General features: G+C 42.7%; 2 protein-coding genes across 2 annotated transcripts; both read right to left on the bottom strand.

Moving 5' to 3' along the window:
• Positions 1–181: 181 nt before the first annotated feature.
• Positions 182–1,111, bottom strand: LOC130022409 (olfactory receptor 7A10-like). Its single transcript, XM_056113160.1, has one exon. It carries the CDS (start codon positions 1,109–1,111, stop codon positions 182–184), a length of 930 nt encoding a protein of 309 aa, XP_055969135.1.
• A 6,601-nt stretch (positions 1,112–7,712) lies between these two features.
• LOC130022410 (olfactory receptor 18-like) lies at positions 7,713–8,660 on the bottom strand (the record flags this gene model as incomplete). The annotated part of the gene is made up of 1 exon (XM_056113161.1): positions 7,713–8,660. A coding segment is annotated over one exon (948 nt), but the record flags the coding sequence as incomplete, so codon positions are not given.
• Between the last annotated feature and the right edge of the window lie 10,286 nt (positions 8,661–18,946).

Genomic DNA, 18,946 nt, shown 5'->3' with positions numbered 1-18,946 from the left:
AAGAAAGGTTAATGAAAAGAAACAAATAAATTTATATGGATGTTGAGATAAGATAATTAAAATGACAAAATTTAATAAATATTACAAAGTTTATTACAAATATCTTTTAAGTGCTAGTTCTAGTTCTCATTACAGCTACTGGAAATTTAGGAGTTTTCATCACAGGAAAAACTGACCATTTTTAAATTTTTGTTCCAAAGATTTTTTTCAGAGCCATCTGTAAGTTCTTGTTCCTCAGACTGTAGATAAAGGGGTTCAGCATGGGGGTGACCACAGTGAACATCACTGAGGCTATTGTGTTAGATTGTGAACTATGAGGAACAGCAGAGCTCAGGTATATTCCAAGGGCTGTACCATAAAACAGCAAGACCACAGACAGATGAGACATACAGGTGGAAAATGCCTTATACTTTCCCTGAGTCGATGAGATGCTACGAACAGAGGCAATGATTTTAGAGTAAGAGTAAAGGATGCAAGCAAAAGGACCACCTCCCAGAAGCAAAGCTTCCAAATACATCACTGTGACATTAAGAAGGGTGTCAGAATGAGAAACTTGGACCACTTCTTTGAGGTCACAGAAAAAGTGAGGGATTTCCTGTTCTGTACCGAAGGACAGATGCAACGTCAATAAGGAGTTCAACAAGGAACGCAGAGCACTGATGACCCAGCTTAACAGAACCAGGGATCTGCAGAGCCGCGAGTTCATGATGACTGTGTAATGCAGGGGGTGGCAAATGGCCACAAAGCGGTCATAGGCCATCACTGTCAGAAGGAAGTTGTCCAATGTTGCAAACAGTATGAAAAAATACATCTGGGTAATGCATCCATCAAAAGTGATGGCTTTGCTTTGAGTCTGGATGTTCACCAGCATCTTGGGGATGATGGTAGAGGTGAAGCAAATGTCCGCAAAGGACAGGTTGGACAGGAAGAAGTACATGGGCGTGTGGAGGTGGGAGTCCGTGATGGAGGCGACGATTAAAAGCAGATTTCCAAGCACAGTGATCAAGTACATGAGGAGGAAAAGGCCAAATATGAGGGGCTGTAGTTCTGGATCGTCTGAAAATCCTAGCAGAATAAATTCCATACTTCCCGTGAGATTCTCTGCTTCCATGTGGTGGAAAGCACTACAAGAGACAGAGCAGTAGAGTCCTGTTAAAATGAGCACTACACAGAGCTCAACACATACATCTCACATTTATTGTCAAAAGGTAACTTCAATATTTTGGGTGGATCTGTCCTTTATACCTTTATATAGGAATACTTCCTACCACCTGCCTTGCTGAACTTTTTCCACTTCAGCCTTTCCTAAAATAATTCACCACCTTTTTGTTGTTTTTTTGGGGGGGAGTGCCATACCCGGCTTACTTCTATCTATACTCAGATATCACCCGTGGCAGCACTTGGAGGACCATATGGGGTGCTGAGTATCCAATTCAGGTCAGTTATGTGCAAGGAAGCTCCCTACCCATTGTACTATCACCCAGCCCTCACCAACTCTTTTTATCAAAAATGTTATTTTGGGGGGCTGGAGCGATAGGAGAGCAGGTAGGGCATTTGCTATGCATGCATCCGACTGGGTTTGATTCCCAGAATCCTATATGGTCCCCCGAGTACCAGCAGGAGTGATTCCTGAGTGCATGAACTTTTTCCACGTTCAGCATTTCCTAAAAGATAATTCACCACTTTTTGTTGGTTTTTTGGAGGGTGCCATACCCAGCTGTTCACTGGGCTAACTTCTGTCTCTACACTCAGATATCACCCCTGGCAGGGCTTGGAGGACCATGTGGGGTGCTGAGTAACCCCTGTGCCAGGTGTGACCATAAAAGAAAAAAATTAACTTTTGCTAAGAGCTATCTAGGTCATGCACTAATGATGAACAAAACAAACCACAATTTTGTTCAATTAGTTACAAAGAAAAATATAAGCCAATAAAAACGTATCTAATTATCTCCAACTGTGGTCAAGACTTTAATAAAAACGCAAGGTGGCAGAGAGGAGGACATATATAAAGAGCTTTTACTTTCATAAATTTGGAAAGGCAAACAAACAGGTGAAAACTCAGTTTTTTAGTTAAAACTAGAGGAACACATTAAGAATTTGTTGGCTGAGTGGCTGGAGCAATAGCACAGCATGTAGGGCTTTTGCCTTGCACACGGCCTACCTGAGTTCAACTCCAGCATCCTATATAGTCCCCTGAGCACTGCCAGGAGTAATTCCTGAGTGCAGAGCCAAGAGTAACCCCTGCACATTGCTGAGGTGTGACCCCAAAAGTAAAATAAATAAATGTATAATTCTTTCTTTTAAAAAACAAAAAGAAAAGAAAAAGAATTTGCTCACCAAATGGGCTGCTTACAACACTGTCAAACAAACTGTCCTCCCGTTGTTTATCGATTTGCTCGAGCGGACCCAGTAACGTCTTCATTGTGAGACTTCTTGTTACTGTGTTTGGCATATTGAATACTCTCAGTAGCTTGCCAGGCTCTCCGATAGGGGCGGAGGAATCAAACCCGGTTTAGCTGGGCTGGCTGCACTCAAGGCAAATGCCCTAACGCTGCAACATATAAACTATTGCACATTTTCTAAGATCTACAGATAAACATATCACCCAGGAGGAAAGTGCTCAGATGGTAAGAATTATATAATAATTTCAAATATTGCATTATTAACAAACACTGCAGCTTACTAAACACTAAAGCAAAGCCTGTTGATAATTCACAAATGTAAAAAGCGCATTCCCAAAAAGCACTATTGAGCAGTGAGAGCCAGTTACTGGGCGAGGCTAGAAGAACTTGGTGATAATCTCAGAGCAATGCTCTTGCCTTGCATTCTCTCTGACCAACTCCTCTGGGGTCTACACTCCAATGCGTACTCACCTAGGTGGGGTTTCTGAGAGGGAAACTTCTGGGTGAAAACACAAATCCCTCCCACGGCAGTTGCTTGTACAAACTCGAGCACAAATGAGAGAGCAAGAATGGAAGCATCGGTCTCCCTGTAAGGCTCAAGACTCCAGAGCAAGAATCATGTCCTGGCCAGCACAGGTTAAGCAAATGAGTCCTGAGCAGAGGAGATATTTACAGTTCCTGTGTCTGCTCATTAGGCAGAGTGCCATCTACTTCCTGTCGCCACTAAGTATAGGAATTCCCTGTGGGCCATTCCTCTGGACTAAGGAAAAATTTTCTCCTGATTATCCTTAGAGATAAGGCTAGGAATTGTTACCAAAATAAATCCATCCTCACGTTGGAAAGTCTTTCTCAAGAGACAAGCATTAGTGTGTTGGGGGAGAAAAACATGCTTATTCATGTGCTAATAACTTGCCTTGATGGTGGATCTGATGTCCTCAAAATCCATCCTCTCCCAGGACGGGTCTAAGAGATTGTATAGATCTCACTGGAGAAATTAGCTGGATTCAGAATAGGTCACTGAGTCAAAGGGAGAGAAGATTCAGTCTTGAGATTGTCTTAATGACATTATCATTTGATACATGTGGGAGGATGGTAGATTTTTTCTAGTAAAACCTTGAGCAAATATTATTGAATGGCATGAGCCTCTGGGGTTGCATGAATGGCCTCCAGGACTCTTTCTAGGTCATTTTTATTTGCTCTTCCCCCCTCCATCTATAAACGAATCTGTGAACATTAAATATACAATGAACACGGGAACAGCTCGTAACAGAGGCAGGACACAGGCCAATGAACAGGAAGGAGGAGCTAAGAAATGTCTGTGAATGCCTGATATGTGAACTAATTCTCAGAGTCTAACACAAAATCTTGCAACCCATGTGATCCAGGTTGTTAGAAAAATCCTTAATTTGGGCATACGTCTGCGGAAGTCCACAATAATATAATCATGTGGGAAAATTGAGAGTTTATTCATTGAAATGGGCATGTGGTGCCATTAAGTCTAAAATAGTGTGCTTTACCGGCGTCACATGCTGGGAGGAAAGGCAACTCAGATAGTTATGGGACTACCAAGTAAAAGGTGTGAGGAGGGCCCGCTTGAGAGGGGAGATGCGAGCTGAAAGTAGACTATAGACCAAACATGATGGCCACTTAATACCTCTATTGCAAACCACAACACCCAAAAGGAGAGAGAGAGCAAGAGGAAATGCCCTGACACAGAGGCAGGGTGGGGTGGAAGGAAAGGGGTGGGAGTGTTGGGAGGGATGCTGGGACCATTGGTGGTAGAAAAAGGGCACTGGCGGAGGGATGTGTGCTCGATCATTGTATGACTGAAATGCAAGCATGAAAGTTTGTAAGTCTGTAACTGTATCTCACGGTGACTCACTAGTGTGTGTTTTATTATTCAATTTTTGTATGTTGGTTTAGTTTCAAGGCTACATCCAGCTGTGCTCAGGATATACTCCAGGCCTTTCACTCAGGAATCATTCTTGGATTTCAAGATTTCAAGATTTCAAGGTTTCAGGGAATGGAATGCCAGAGATCAAATCTGAGTTGGCTGCATGCAAGGCAAGTGCCTACCTTGCAGTACATTCTTCTGACTTCGCTTTATTTTGTAAATGATCAAAAATAGGACAGATTGATGCATTTATCCTATTATCAAATAAACCAAATAGTATATCATATAAATAAATGTGAACAGAAATGGGCAGTAATACATGAAATCGTGTAAGGAAAGTGAGACATGAAAAAGTAGAAAGCATATTTATAGCACATATTATGCCCTTATGTCTTGTCAGACCATTTTAAATACCACCACCATGAAGAGTTTCCCATGGAGAACGTCATCCCCTTGAACATGTGCTAACATCAAGCCACCAAACCATGACTCAACTATTTTGGAGATTTGTGGATTCATCATGTCGTGCAGAGATTTATCTTCATACTCTCCTTTGGAACATTTTCTCCTAGTTGCCCAATTTTCAAAAGAAGGGAACAAGAATGATCCGAACAATCAACTAGTATTCTTATTCTCAACCCACTCACCAGCTGTTATAGTTTCCTGCTTGGTAAGATACAGCTTTAATCTTCGAAGAAGAAATTTTGGGAAAGCTTCCATGGATAACTGGAAAGTTGTCTTGTGTAGGCATTGCTGAATCCTATTCAATGGCAAGATCTTAAGATGCCATTTAAGCCCCTTCAAGTGAATCACTCATTCTTGATTCTTACATTTCATTAAATTTTTGCTTTGGGCCACACCTGGCAGTGCTCAGGGCTTACTTCTCACTGTGCTTAGGGATAACTCCTAATAGTGCTCAGAAGACATATGGGGTCCCAGGGATAAAATCCAAGTCATGCCCATGCAAAGCATGCACCTTACCACTCTATACTTTCTCTCTATGACCTGATTCTTGCATTTTAATCTATTATACTCACCCCAAAATCTCTTAACTCGTCCATAACAAGAGCTGGGCAATTTGATTTACCATTTCTCTCTGAGAACAACTTCCTCTTGAAATTTCTTAGCACTGACTGTGTTCACATTTGATGTACAGGAGATCTGTAGTCATTTTTTTAAAATTTGAACAATTATTCAGTCCTAAGCAGTATTTTCCCCTTTAATTGAATGAAAGGCTGGAGCGATAGCACAGCAGTAGGGCGTTTGCCTTGCACGCGGCGAACCATGTCTGCCCTGGTTCGATTCCTTCGTTCCTCTTGGAGAGCCCGGCAAGCTATCGAGAGTATCTCGCCCACACAGCAAAGCCTGGCAAGATCCCCGTGATGTATTCGATATGCCAAACACAGTAACAACAAGTCTCACAATGGAGACGTTACTGGGCCTGCTCAAGCAAATCGATGAACAGTAATTGAATGAAAATGGCATGTTAACAAATTAATTTTTTTGCCTTTCTATTTGGAAATTAGCACATGGCTGCAATATTCAGAGGATCTCTATGAAATGTGGGATACTAGCAATTGTATGGACTGAGAATATATGGGACATTTTTTTTCAAATTACTTTAATCTTTCTTAATTTTCTTTGTTTAATTAAACCACAGTGAGATACACACTTACAAAGTTGTTCAGGATTGGGTTTCAGTCACATAATGTTCCAGTCTCCATCTCTATTCATCAGGGCACATTTCCCACCACCCATGTCCCCAGTTCCCCTCTCCGCCCTGCACTCAGCTCTTTGGCAGGCACATTTCTTCTCATCTCTCTCTGTCTCTGTCTCTCTCTGTGTCTCTTTCTCTGTGTCTCTGTCTTCTCTGTTGCTCTGTCTCTGTCTTACACTCTCTCTTTTTCTCTTACCTTCTCCCTCTCCCTCTCTCTCTCTGTGTCTCCACTTAAGGGAAGTATGGTCTACAGTACAAATACTGAAAGTTTATTTTGTATATCCCTTTACCAACTTTCAACACTCAGTTCTTGTCTAGAGTGATCATTTCTAACTATTAATGTTATACTGGACTCGTCTCTATTTTAACTACCCTTGGTGCCCCACCACAAACACACACACACACACACACACAGACACACACACGCCCCTTTGGCAAGCTTCCAACCCGTGACCATTTCTCCCGGCCCCATTTTTCCTGGCTATATATCTCGCAAATGAGTGCAGTTATTCCACATCATATGGTAATTTTTTAATCATCAAATGGTAGTCTGTTGGGTAGTAATTTGCTACCAGATTACACGTAAACAAAATTTTACACATTTGAAATATGTTACCAATTTTAACATGCATATGGAAGAAACAACTCCACTCAGGATAGTCAGCTGGTGAACACACAAGACAGTGATTACAGAAGAAGATGGAAGACGTGGGGGAGAATATTCGGATCTCTGTGTCTATAGGCTTCACCTCCTTGAAGTCATGCACTTTTCACTCTAAGTATCTCAGAGAATCTCCCCAAACTAATCATTCCCATCCAAGGCTAACCAAAATCTTTCCCTTATAAAGAGGCACATGGTACAGATTGCACTGACTTGATTTTTCTGCCAACTGAATTGTCTTCAGTTATGTATATTTTGGGTGTGGGAGAAGAGAGTCAATGTGTCCCAACCACCAGTACTCACATTCTTCCCTTGGCTTCTTGCTTGGATGACGGGGATGGGTCCCTCCAGGAAGTGCACATGAGACAGAGAAGAACTGGGGTTTGAATTGGCGCTTCTGTCATTAAAAACTCGTATCTCACTGTTAGTCCTATCTCCTTGACACCAACGTTGTTTTATTTTCCAGAACACTTCTTTGCATGTGGGAAGCCTGAGTTCAAACTTCAACACTGTATTGTTCCCTACCAATACCAAGAGTAGTAATTGTGGCCCCCACCACTAATGGGTATCCCCCTTAATAAAACCTGATGCTTCCTATATACAGCCAAGATTGAGTAATAGTACCCTGTATTCTCTCATACCATCTTTATCAGTAGATTTTATCAGAGCCTGTTTTTCCTGAACATAAAAATGAATCAAGGGAATGGTTAGTGACATATATTTATATAAGTATATATTTATATAAAGGTGATTCCTTATATCAAAATGTTGGTCATAGGTGACAGTTAACGGTTGACAGTATTTAAGGGTGATTTTTGACATGCATATTACTGCAAAATACTCCATATTCTTATAAAAGAAGAGCTAAAAAAGTCATTTGAAATATTTATTTAAGTAGATTAGGTGATATAAAAACATGGATTAAAATTTTGGGGGGGGGGTTGCGATCAAGGACTCATATTTGGTGATTTCAGATGGCTGGTTTTGCAATTATTCCTAATCCTATGACTTAAATTATCACTATCACAATTATTAAGATTAAGTTGTCCTACTGAGAAATTTCTGGAAGGCTTTCTGGAGGTCCTTGTTTCTCAGGCTGTAGATGAAGGGGTTCAGCATGGGGACCACCACGGAGTACACTACTGATATCAGTGCATCATTTCTGGTAGAATGAGAAACAGCTGAGCTGAGGTAAACCCCAACACCTGTTCCATAATATAAGCAAACAACGGCTAAGTGAGAGCCACAAGTGGAGAAGGCTTTGTACTTCCCACCTGTTGATGAAACTCTTGAAACTGATGAAGCAATTCTTGTATATGAGTAAAGAATCCCTGAGACTGGAACACCGCCAAAGATAGAACCAAAAAGATACATCAGTAGGCTATAAGTGGACGTGTCCCCACAGGCAAGCCTCAGGAGTTGAGGGGGGTCACAGAAGAAATGAGGGATTTCCACTTGAGCACAAAAGGTTAGCAGTGATATCATCAGACAGTGCACCTGGGAGTCGAAAATGCTGATAAAAACAGACGCCAGAAGGAGCAGTTTACAGAGGCGGGGGTTCATGATGACGGGGTAATGGAGGGGGTGACAAATAGCTACAAAACGGTCATACGCCATCACAGCTAAAACGGCACTGTCCAAACAAGCAAAAATATATAAAAGTGAAAGCTGCACCAGGCATCCAGCATAAGAGAGGATTTTGCTCTGAGTGTGAATGTCCCAAATCATCTTTGGCACTGTGGTAGAGGTAAAACCAATGTCAGCCATGGACAGGGCAGAGAGGAAAAAGTACATGGGGGTGTGCAGATGGGGGTCAGAGCTGATGACCAGAATGATGAACAGGTTCCCCATGATGGTGACCAGGTACATGGTCAGGAAGAGGCAGAAGAGGAGAGGCTGGACTTGTGGATCATCTGAGAGTCCCCGAAGGAGAAATTCTACGACCGCTGTTCTATTGTGTGGGTCCACAGAGCAGAGACACCTTTGGATAAATCAATGAAAGTAATTAACAGTCATACACATCCATATCACTGTGTGTACATATTAGGCTGAAGAAGTTCCTAAATGGAGTCACTCTTGGGGCTGGAGCGATAGCACAGCGGGTACGGTGTTTGTCTTGCTTGTGGCCGACCCGGGTTCAATGTCCAGAATCCCATATGGTCCCCTGAGCACCACCAGGAGTAATTCCTGAGTGAAGAGTAATCCCAGTGCATTGCCGGGTGTGACCCAAAAAGCAAAATAAAGATAATAATAATAATAATAATAACAATAATAATAATAAATGGAGTAACTCTTCTTGAGTTACTATCCACTTGAAGCTATAGCTCTTGTTGTGACAACCATTCTATTTTGAAGTCTTTTCTCAATGACTTTTCCTCCATTCTTTGTTGCTATAAGCACTGAGTTTTGGAGAACTGTAGGAAAGCAACATGACACCTGAAAATACTTAGTGGTTACTATCACTGTCACTGTCCTCCCGTTGTTCATAAATTTGCTCGAGCAGGCCCAGTAACGTCTCCATTGTGACACTTGTGTTGCTCTCTTTGGCATATCGAATACGTCATGAGAATAGTGCCAGGCTTTTCCGTGAGGGAGAGATACTCTCAGTAGTTTGCCAGGATCTCTGAGAGGGGCGAAGGAATATAAAAAATCAGAGCAAAATACTAATCATTCCTTTAAAGTAAATAAAAGGCATATGCGATAGCACAGCGGGTAGAGCATTTGTCTTGCACACGGCCAACCAGGGTTCAATTCCTTCATCCCTCTTGGAGAGCCTGTCAAGCTACTGAGAGTATCCTGCCTACATGGCAGAACCTGGCAAGCTCCCCATGGCATATTCGATATGTCAAAAACAGTAACAACAAGTCTCACAGTGGAAGATGTTACTGGTGCCCGCTCAAGCAAATCGGTGAACAACGCAGGGGACAGTGCTACAGCGCTACAGGACATCCAGAATCTGTTGTAAAGAAAAACAAAGTCCTAATTAAAGAGCATAAATTAGTAGTCTTTTGTATTACTCAAGCACAATGCATTCAATTCCCTTCATGTATATGATTTGAGAAAAAAAAAGTACTAATCTTATTTATTCATTTTTGTTTGTAGGCCCCATTTGGTGGTGCTCTGGGCTTATCCCTGACTCTGGACTCATGGATATCTCTTAGTATTCCTCAGAGGTACCATAGGAGAAGCCAGAGATTGAACTTAGGTTGATAAGTGCCTTTGTCAAGTGCAAGGCAAGTGCCCTCCTCACGATAGCCAACCCTATAAACAGACTTCTTTAAAATCATTCTTTCTGTCATTCATTTATTCTGAACAAGTAAAAATTACCGAAGGCTGTGGTATGTGGAATATAAATGGCTGAAGTGTGACTCAAAAACTCATGGAAATTAATTAAAAGACCATAGTTTTGTTTTGGGTTTTTTTGTTTGTTTGTTTGATTTTTTTATTTTTAGTTTTTTGCTTTGTTTTGTATTGTTTTTTGCCTTTTAGGTCACAACTGGTGATGCACAGGAATTACTCCTGGTGGTGCTCAGGAGATCATATGGGATGCTAGGAGTTGAACCCCTGTTGGCCACGTGTAAGGCAAATGCCCTACCTGCCGTACTATTGCTCCAAGCCCCATAGATATTTTTAAAGATAAATATTTTGTGTTAGTTCTCTAAGCCAGAGAGTTGTTCTGTAGGCTGTACGTCCAGAGGTCCTCATCAGAACCTCATCACTGTGCATGCATATTAAAGTTCACGGTCACGGTCCTTCCATTGTTCATCGATTTGCTCGAGCGGGCCCAGTAACGTCTCCTTCATGAGACTTGTTGTTACTGTGTTTGGCATATCGAATACGTCACGGGTAGCTTGCCAGGCTCTGCCGTGGGGGCGAGATACTCTTGGTAGCTTGCCGGGCTCTCCGAGAGGGGCAAAGGAATTGAACTCGGGTCGGCCATGTTGGCTGCATGCAAGGCAAACACCCCACTCACTGTGCTATCGCTCCAGCCCAGCGATCAGGCCAGACTGGAGCGATGGCACAGTGGCTGGGGCGTTTGCCTTACAAGTGGCCAATATGGCTGACCTGAGTTCGATTCCTCCGCCACTCTTGGAGAGACCGGCAAGCTACTGAGAATATCTTACCCGCAAGGCAAAGCCTGGCAAGCTCCCTGTGATGTATCTGATATGCCAAACACAGTAACAATTGTCACAATGGAGACATTAAAGTTAAGCAGTTCTTAAGTGTATTATCTCTTCTTGAGACCTATCCACTTTATATATTGTCCCTATAGCTCAAAGGAGGGACCTAGGGAGAGAAAGGCAAGGCTGAGTGTTCTGCTCAAGTCTAAAACTGACCTCCCAGAGGTTAGAGCAATGGGACAGCAGGTAGAACGTTTACCAAGCACACAACTGACTCGGGTTCAATTCGCGGCTTCTCATAGGGTCCTGTGAGCACCACCAAAGTAATTCCTGGGTGTAGAGCTGGGAGTAACCCCTGAGCATCACAGGGGTTTATATAAAATCAAATCAAATTGATTTTCCCATAATTTGTTAGTATACAGAAATAGCATTAAAATGGTGTTAGGTAATCACCAAAATACAGAAATATTTGAATTCATGTAGTGCGGCTGGAGCGATAGCACAAGCGGTAGGGCGTTTGCCTTGCACGCAGCCAACATGGCCGACCCGAGTTCGATTCCTCTGCCCCTCTCGGAGAGCCTGGCAAGCTACCGAGAGTATCCCGCCCGCACGGCAGAGCCTGGCAAGCTCCCCATGACGTATTTGATATGCCAAACACAGTAACAACAAAGTCTCCAATGGAGACGTTACTGGGCCCGCTCGAGCAAATCGACAAACAACGGGAGGGCCTTTACCTTTACCTTTACCTGTTTTTCATCCTTGCCTGTAATATACTCAGCTTAACTGTGAAACACTCAAGTGTACAATGACAGCACTTACATGTTGTGGGTGAGTCTGCAGAGACAATGTAAAATTACGTGCATACCATGCAAAGAGGATCACAGGAAGCCACCAGCAGTGATATTATTGTCCCTCTCCCCTCAACACAGTAATGAGCATCCCCTGATCCCTGAACATTTTCCTTGTCTGAGGAAGAATTGAGAAAGATTGTCTTTCTTTGGTGCAATTGGGCCAAGCTAAGGGAAGCAAGAAGTGCTGCTAGAGAGAGCAGCAGGATTCTTCACAAGAGATCTGAAACCCCCAGCAGGAAAAGAAAACATGGAGTCCTCATGTGTCTGCGTGGAAACAATGCACATGATGACCCCCATGTCTGTCTCCATGTCCTACTTGTCTGAGTGAAGAGACCAGCATCCCCCACCCAGCATCCCCCTCACCACTCACTGATCTCTGGTGGGTCTCTGCTGGCTCATGCTTGGAGCTGGGGCCCCTCGCTCTCTCCTTCCTTGTGATTGATGAGAGCTGAGACTCTGTGCTCAAGACAGCAAAGGCGGTATAGTCGGGCATGAACCCGACAGGTGATAGTGATGAAAGGAACACAAGTAGGAGCCTCACTGAGAAATACCCTCCATGGCTGCAGGGCTGACCCCTTATTAATCCTCCATGACCTTGAGGGATCAATCACAGGACTCAAGGTGAGTCAGTGTTCCTTGTTAGCCCAGTCCCTGAGGGCCCCCTGATAGAAGCAGATGAACAAGGGGATGATGCAATACTGTAATTAGGAGGCACAGAAGGACCTGCATCTCAGTTTACTTGGGCACTTTGCTTCATGGGTCTCCAATTTTAAATACTATCTCAAAGTTGAGTCTCTTTTCATTTTTAATCTAGGATTTTTGACTAGGACATCTAAAGTGTTTTATTAATCATTCAAACTGATAAAAAATACACACCAACATTGAAATCTAGACCTATATCCTTTTTCTCAGTAAATACAAACCTTTTCATTTCCTATTGTGGAGCTTTTCCTTCTTTAAATAACTCCTCTTGTAAATGGTTTCCTTATATGGATGTACAGTGGACTATATTATAAATTGTTTGATTTATTTACTTGTTTGTTGCATGTAATTTTAAAAATCTATCAGAGGAGCTGGAGTGATAGCACAGCGGGTACAGTGTGTGCCTTGCACACGGCCTACCGGGTTCAATTCACAGCATCCCATAGGGTCCCAAGAGCACCACCAGGAGTAATTCCTGAGTGCAGAGCCACGAGCAACACCTGTGCACTGCTGGGTGTCACCTAAACAACAAAACAATCACGACCATCCTGTTATTCGTCGATTGCCTTGAGCAGGCCCCAGTAACGTCTCCTTCGTCCTAGCCCTGAGATTTTTTAAAAAGTGCCATATTCAAGGCTCTTTCAGAGTTAGGAGAATGAGACCCATCATTGTTACTGGTATTTGGCATATTGGGTATGCCACGGGGAGTTTGCCAGATTCTGCCATGTGGGCAGGTTACCTTTGGTAGCAGGTTAGAACAAAAACAAATAATAATAATAATAATAATTAATTTTTTAAAAAAACTATCAGAGTATTTTCCCAAACTTCTTTTTTCCCATTTTCTGTGGCATTCAAACAAGGTAAGTGCTTGTATACTTTTTGTTCGGTTGGTTGGTTCTGGTTTTGGTTATTTTGTTGGTTGGGTGATTTGTTTAGTCATAAAATTTTCTAACCCCTGTCTCCATTAACCAGTGCACATTTTCCACCATTGGTTTCTCTCTCTCTCTCTCTCTCTCTCTCTCTCTCTCTCTCTTTCTCTTTCTCTCTCTCTCTCCGTCTCTTTCCTTTGGGGCATTCCATACAGATACTGAAAGTAGATCATGTATATACTTTACCTATTTTCAACACTCAATTCTAGTCCCGAGTGATCATTTCCCCTGTGGGCCAAGACCTTGGACATTTGAATTTTTTCTCCTATTTATCCCCCAAAGAGCAGATACAATGATCAGGAGAATCCTGTCCATTTCTCCTCCAGAATCTTCTCTGTCATCGGCTCTAACCTCCTATGCCTTTTCCCGAACAGAAATTTGAGTTTTCTCAAAAATCCTAGATATTGGAAACTGTGATTCAACACCACAGGTCACTCTGTTTGATTTTTTTGGGGGGGTTTTAAGTTATTTTGAGTGCGTCGTAGAATAAATACACTTTGTTCCATTCTGTCCAACTTTTTATTGTCACCCCGTGACTGTGCTCTTAACTTATAGTTAGGTATTATGGCTGGGGCAATAGCACAGGGTGTAGGGCATTTGCCTTGCACATGGCCAACCCTGGTTTGATTCCTCCGTCCCTCTCAGAGAGCCTGGCAAGCTACTGAGAGTATCCCATCCACATGGCAGAGCCTGGCAGGCTCCCCGTGGCGGATTTGATATGCCAAAACCAGTAACAACAAGTCTCACAATGGAGACATTACTGGTGCCTGCTCAAGCAAATTGATGAACAATGGGAGAACAGTGCTACAGAGCTACAGTGCTATTATGATACTTGACCAGGCCCATTTCGATGCCAGGGTTGCTTACAGCTTGCCCTGGGTCCATCCAGTCCCTTGTCAGGACTCTGCTTTCAGAGTGACAGGAACGAAGGGCAACTGAGGCTCAAGTCAAGTAAATATGGATTGTGAGGTCAGAGCAGGACTATAACAGGCTTCACTTTAAGACTGAAACAGGCAGTAGGCCTAATTTCTGTTCCCCTTCCCCCTCCCCAAAGAATTCCCTGAGGCTGTCCTTGGTGGAAGCTGGAAATCCCCTAGAGGCTTCTAGCCAGTCCTGTGATAAGTAGGATATCTCTGGGCACAGCAGATGGGCATGGCCAATTAGCTCAAATCTTGTGACTGCTTTGTCAAAATTCTTGGGGAAAGTGCCAGCTTTCTTTATGTAAGAATATGCCATATAATGTTCCCTGCAACTTGGGTCAGGGTCCTTGTCTAGACTCCACTGTGTTGGATGAGATTCGAACCCTAATTCCAGCTAGCAATAAAGAGTGCTTGGCATTTTGGTCTGGTCCAGGTGCAGTGAAACTCCTTTCCCGGGACATAACAGGATGCCCAGGAATAAGCATTATTTTGAAGTCAATTAACTCCCATGTTACATAGGATAGCATCAACAGTCTTCCTGTGTCTACACAAAAAGGACATTGGTAAATAAACCATGCAAATGATATACAGGAAAGAGAAAAGTAGTATGGGATTATTAGTGTCTGATGGAATTGGGTGTGCCTCAGTGGTGTTGTTGTGGCTGAATAAACCTTAAGCTCCCTGTGGGAGATGCAAGAACAACCCAATGTCACTTTTGATGTTTGGTTTTGCATCATTGCAGAAAATATTTCTGTCACTAATGCCAGGTGGACTTTTTTTCCTAGATGCTGTCTTTGGCATTTTATGATATTAGTAATTATGTGGAAGTCTTTGATCCATCTGAGATAATTGAGAGTTGTGCATGAGAGAGATTCCAGTTCATTCTCATTGATGAGAACTGCCATTCTCTGAGCACCATGTTTTAATAGTTTTGTCCTCACTACAGAGTGTGTGATGTTTGAGGTGAAATTGTTATTTCCCACCTAAGGACAATGGGGGAGGTTCTTTTGCATTTGGTGGCAATAAACTGTCATAACTTTATACATTAAAGGCATGGGCTGATCACTATCAAAGTCATGTTGCCTGAACATTATTATGAAAATAATGATAAAACTTTAAAATTGCAATGAAACAGTCAATTGAAAAGTATTACCAGGCCAGAGCAATAGTATAGCAGGTAAAGTGATTGCCTTAGATGCAGCTGAGCTGAATTTGAGCCCCAGTATCACAGGTTTGACACCATAAATGATCCCTGAGTATAGTTGGGTGCGCCCCACACAACACACACAGTGTTACCAGCTAAGTAAATGAAATGGAAAGTAAAAGTTTATGCTCAGTGGGAGGAAGTACAATTGCCTTTTGGAAACCAGCAACATTTTGCTTTCAGATGTATACATAGGCATGTCATGGGAAATATTACAGAAGAATCAAAACATGTAAAAGATGACAAGTGACAATTTATCAAAGTTTCAAACATATTTATGTTTTCCTGTAATATAAAATGTCATGCCAATTTGTTGACATGTTTTATTTCAAAATCTGTATGATAGGCATATAGTCTATTATATAGATATTTTATTTCAAAATCTAATAGGCCTATGGTCCATAATATATAATGTACATATTTGTAAATATGTAAAAGTACTTCTATAATTTGAACATAATAGGCATATTTACTTTTACAATGTGTACATAATAGGCATTTAGTCCATAAAATTAATTGCTCATAGCAGCACGGGTTTATTTCAGAATTTCAGTTCTGTTCCATTGACCTAGAAACTGTTTATGCTAATTTCATGTTGTTGGGGTGTTTCATTCTTTTTTATGATCTTTTTCTTGGATCACTGTGAGATAGACCCTTACAAAGCTGTTCATGATTAGGTATCTGTCATACAGTGTTCCGACACCCATCCCTCCACCACTGCTCATTTCCCAGAACCAGTGTCCCCAGTTCCCTGCCATCACCCATCACCACCCCCACCTGCCTCTCTCCTGTCTCTCTATCTCTCTTTGTCTGTCTCTCTTTCTTTCCCTGTCTCTCTGTCTCTGTATCTGTTTCTCTCTGTTTCTCTCCTCTTGCTGTTTTAATTACTGTGGTTTTATAAAAATACAGAGCCATAAAGTGCGGTGTCAACAACTCTGTTCTCCTTCAGAATGGCCTTGTCTCATGTGGGTATTCTCTGATTCTGTGTAACTAGCAAAATTTGTATTTTCCTAAGATAATTGTCTAAATTGGGGAAGGATTAACGAAGCTTATACATAGCTTTGAGTATTGCATCATTTAAAACAGTGCTTCTTCTTTACAATGCACAGATAAACTGATCTCATATATTGGTGTCTTGCTCAGATGAATGTAAGTGTTTTATAATGTCAGAATGTATAATTTCTCATATCTTTGGTGACTTTATTATTAAATATTTTGTCTTTTAACCTAAATTATAATGCATTGTTAAGATAAATGAATTTATTTTTTTCATATGGTTCAGTTATTAAATACAAAAATCACTTAATCACTTAACTTCCCGTTAGTCGTCAATTTGCTCCAGCGGGCGCCAGTAACGTCTCCATTTGTCCCTGTCGCGTGCTAGTGTAGCCCAATGGCATCTGTTTGCTCCGGGAACATGAAGGGCCTCAAACCGATCGTTCATGATCTTGACAAAGAAGTCTGACCATCTGGAAGGTGGGCAGCCACGCACTCTTTTGACATCCCGTGGAATCCAGTCGGTAACAGCTCTAGTCCAGCGGTTGTCTTTAAATCTCATTACGTGACCAGCCCATCTGATTTTCGACACCTTGGCAAATGAGACAGCGTCCCTGATTCTTGATAGTCGACGGATGTCAGAACTCCGGATTCTTTCTCTCATTTGAGTGAAACGTGATATTCCAAGCATAGCTCTTTCTATTCTTCTTTGGGAGACCTGAATAGCATTCTCATCCTGTTTGCATAGGGCCCAGGTCTCTGAGGCATATGTTAATGAAGGAAGAACAGTGGAATCAAAGAGATGTGCCTGGAGCCGGAGGTTCTTCATCCTCTTAGCTATTTCTTCGACGTTCTGAAGGCGTTCCAAGCCGCTCTCTTCATCCTGCGCAGCTCAGGTGCCAGGTCATTTGTCATGTTGACCTCTCGACCTAGGTACATAGCTGTTGCATTTGGAGATGGTCGTTCCATTGAGAGCGAATGGGGCGTCAGGAACAAGGCTGTTTCTCATAAACATTGTCTTCATAAGATTCAGCTGTAGTCCTACCTTTCCACACTCACGATCAAAGACGGCCAGCATTTGTGCTGCTTGGCTGATGTTTGGTGTTATTAAAACAATGTAATCAGCAAAGCGGAGGTGGTGTAGTTGCCGACCATCTATCTTCACTCCCATTCCTTCCCATTCCAGTCGTCGCATGATGTTCTCGAGGGTGGCACTGAAGAGTTTCGGTGAAACGGTATCACCCTGCCGCACCCCTCTCTTGACATCAACGATCACTTCTTTGTAGAATGGTGAGATCCTGGTAGTAGTGAATCCGCAATACAGCTCATGGAGGATCCTGATGTATTGGGCTTGAATGCCCTGATTGGCTAGGGCTTCAATGACTACTTCCGTCTCAACAGAATCAAAGGCCTTCTTTAAATCAATGAACGTTAAACAGAGCGGCATCTTGAACTCCCGAGAAACCTCAATGAGCTTGGTTATTGTGTGGATATGGTCGATGGTGCTGAATCCTTTGCGGAACCCTGCTTGCTTGCATGGTTGTCCTTCATCTAGTGTTCTGCCAATCCTATTTAGGATGACTCGAGTGAACAACTTGTAGATGACAGACAATAGGCAGATCAGGCGATAGTTGCCAATGTCATGGATGTCTCCCTTCTTGAACAGTAGTACGGTCCTGCTGGTTTTCCATTGGGACGGAACCTTGCATTCAGACAGGTAGCGAGTGAAGAGCCGAGCCAGTGTATTGATGAGTACTGAGAGCAGATTCTTCAGGTGTTCAGGTCTGACCTTGTCTGGGCCGGGTGCTGTTTGTTTCTTTACTGACGAAATGGCGTGTCGGATTTCGGAAGGGAGAATATCGGGAACGACATATCCATCCTGTGGAATTTGGTATGTCGGCAAGTGGACATGGCTATCGAAGAGATTTGAGTAGAAGTCATGGATAATCTTCTCCATTGCCGTTATGGAGGATGTGATGGATCCATCAGGACGTCGGAGGGCAGTCATCTTGGTCTTATAGTTGGCGAAGGACAGGTGGGCGTTACGAATACTTTTCCCGGCTTCTGCCGCATCTACCAGTACTTCTGCTTTTCTCTCTTTGAGGTCTTCCTTGATCGCATCTCTGCACTGCTTTGCGAGCTCAGACGTTAGCTTGCGGTTGCCTGAGGCATGCGCCAAACCACGCTGGCGAATTAGCTCAAGAGTTTTCGAAGATAGGCGATTTTTTGTGGCTATCTCTCTCTTGGCGTTCCTCGCACATTCATGGAGGTGCTGAACCAGTCGATTGTATTCCTCATCAATGTTGTCAACAATGGCATCTTCCCATGTTGCCGCAATAGTACCAAAGAGTTCCCAGTTGGTGGTCATTCTGGGAGTTCTCTTTTTGAACTTTGTAGCCCTCTCTCCCTGCTCTGTGAAGTAGAATTTTGCACGAACAAGATGGTGGTCCGATCCCGTTCGAAATTTTGGGACAACAGCGACATCAGTCAGGCAAAACCGTCGATTGAATATGATGTGGTCTATTTCGTTGTGGAATCGTCCACCGGGA

Source organism: Sorex fumeus, unplaced genomic scaffold, assembly GCF_029834395.1.
Source record: "Sorex fumeus unplaced genomic scaffold, SorFum_2.1 ptg000019l, whole genome shotgun sequence".
Taxonomy (NCBI): Eukaryota; Metazoa; Chordata; class Mammalia; order Eulipotyphla; family Soricidae; genus Sorex; species Sorex fumeus.
Note: the sequence above shows the minus strand (reverse complement) of the source record. Positions and strands in the feature narration are given on the sequence as shown.

Excerpts from the sequence above, each read along its gene's own strand:
- LOC130022409 (XM_056113160.1), bottom strand. The coding sequence starts at position 1,111 with ATGGAAGCAGAGAATCTCACGGGAAGTATGGAATTTATTCTGCTAGGA.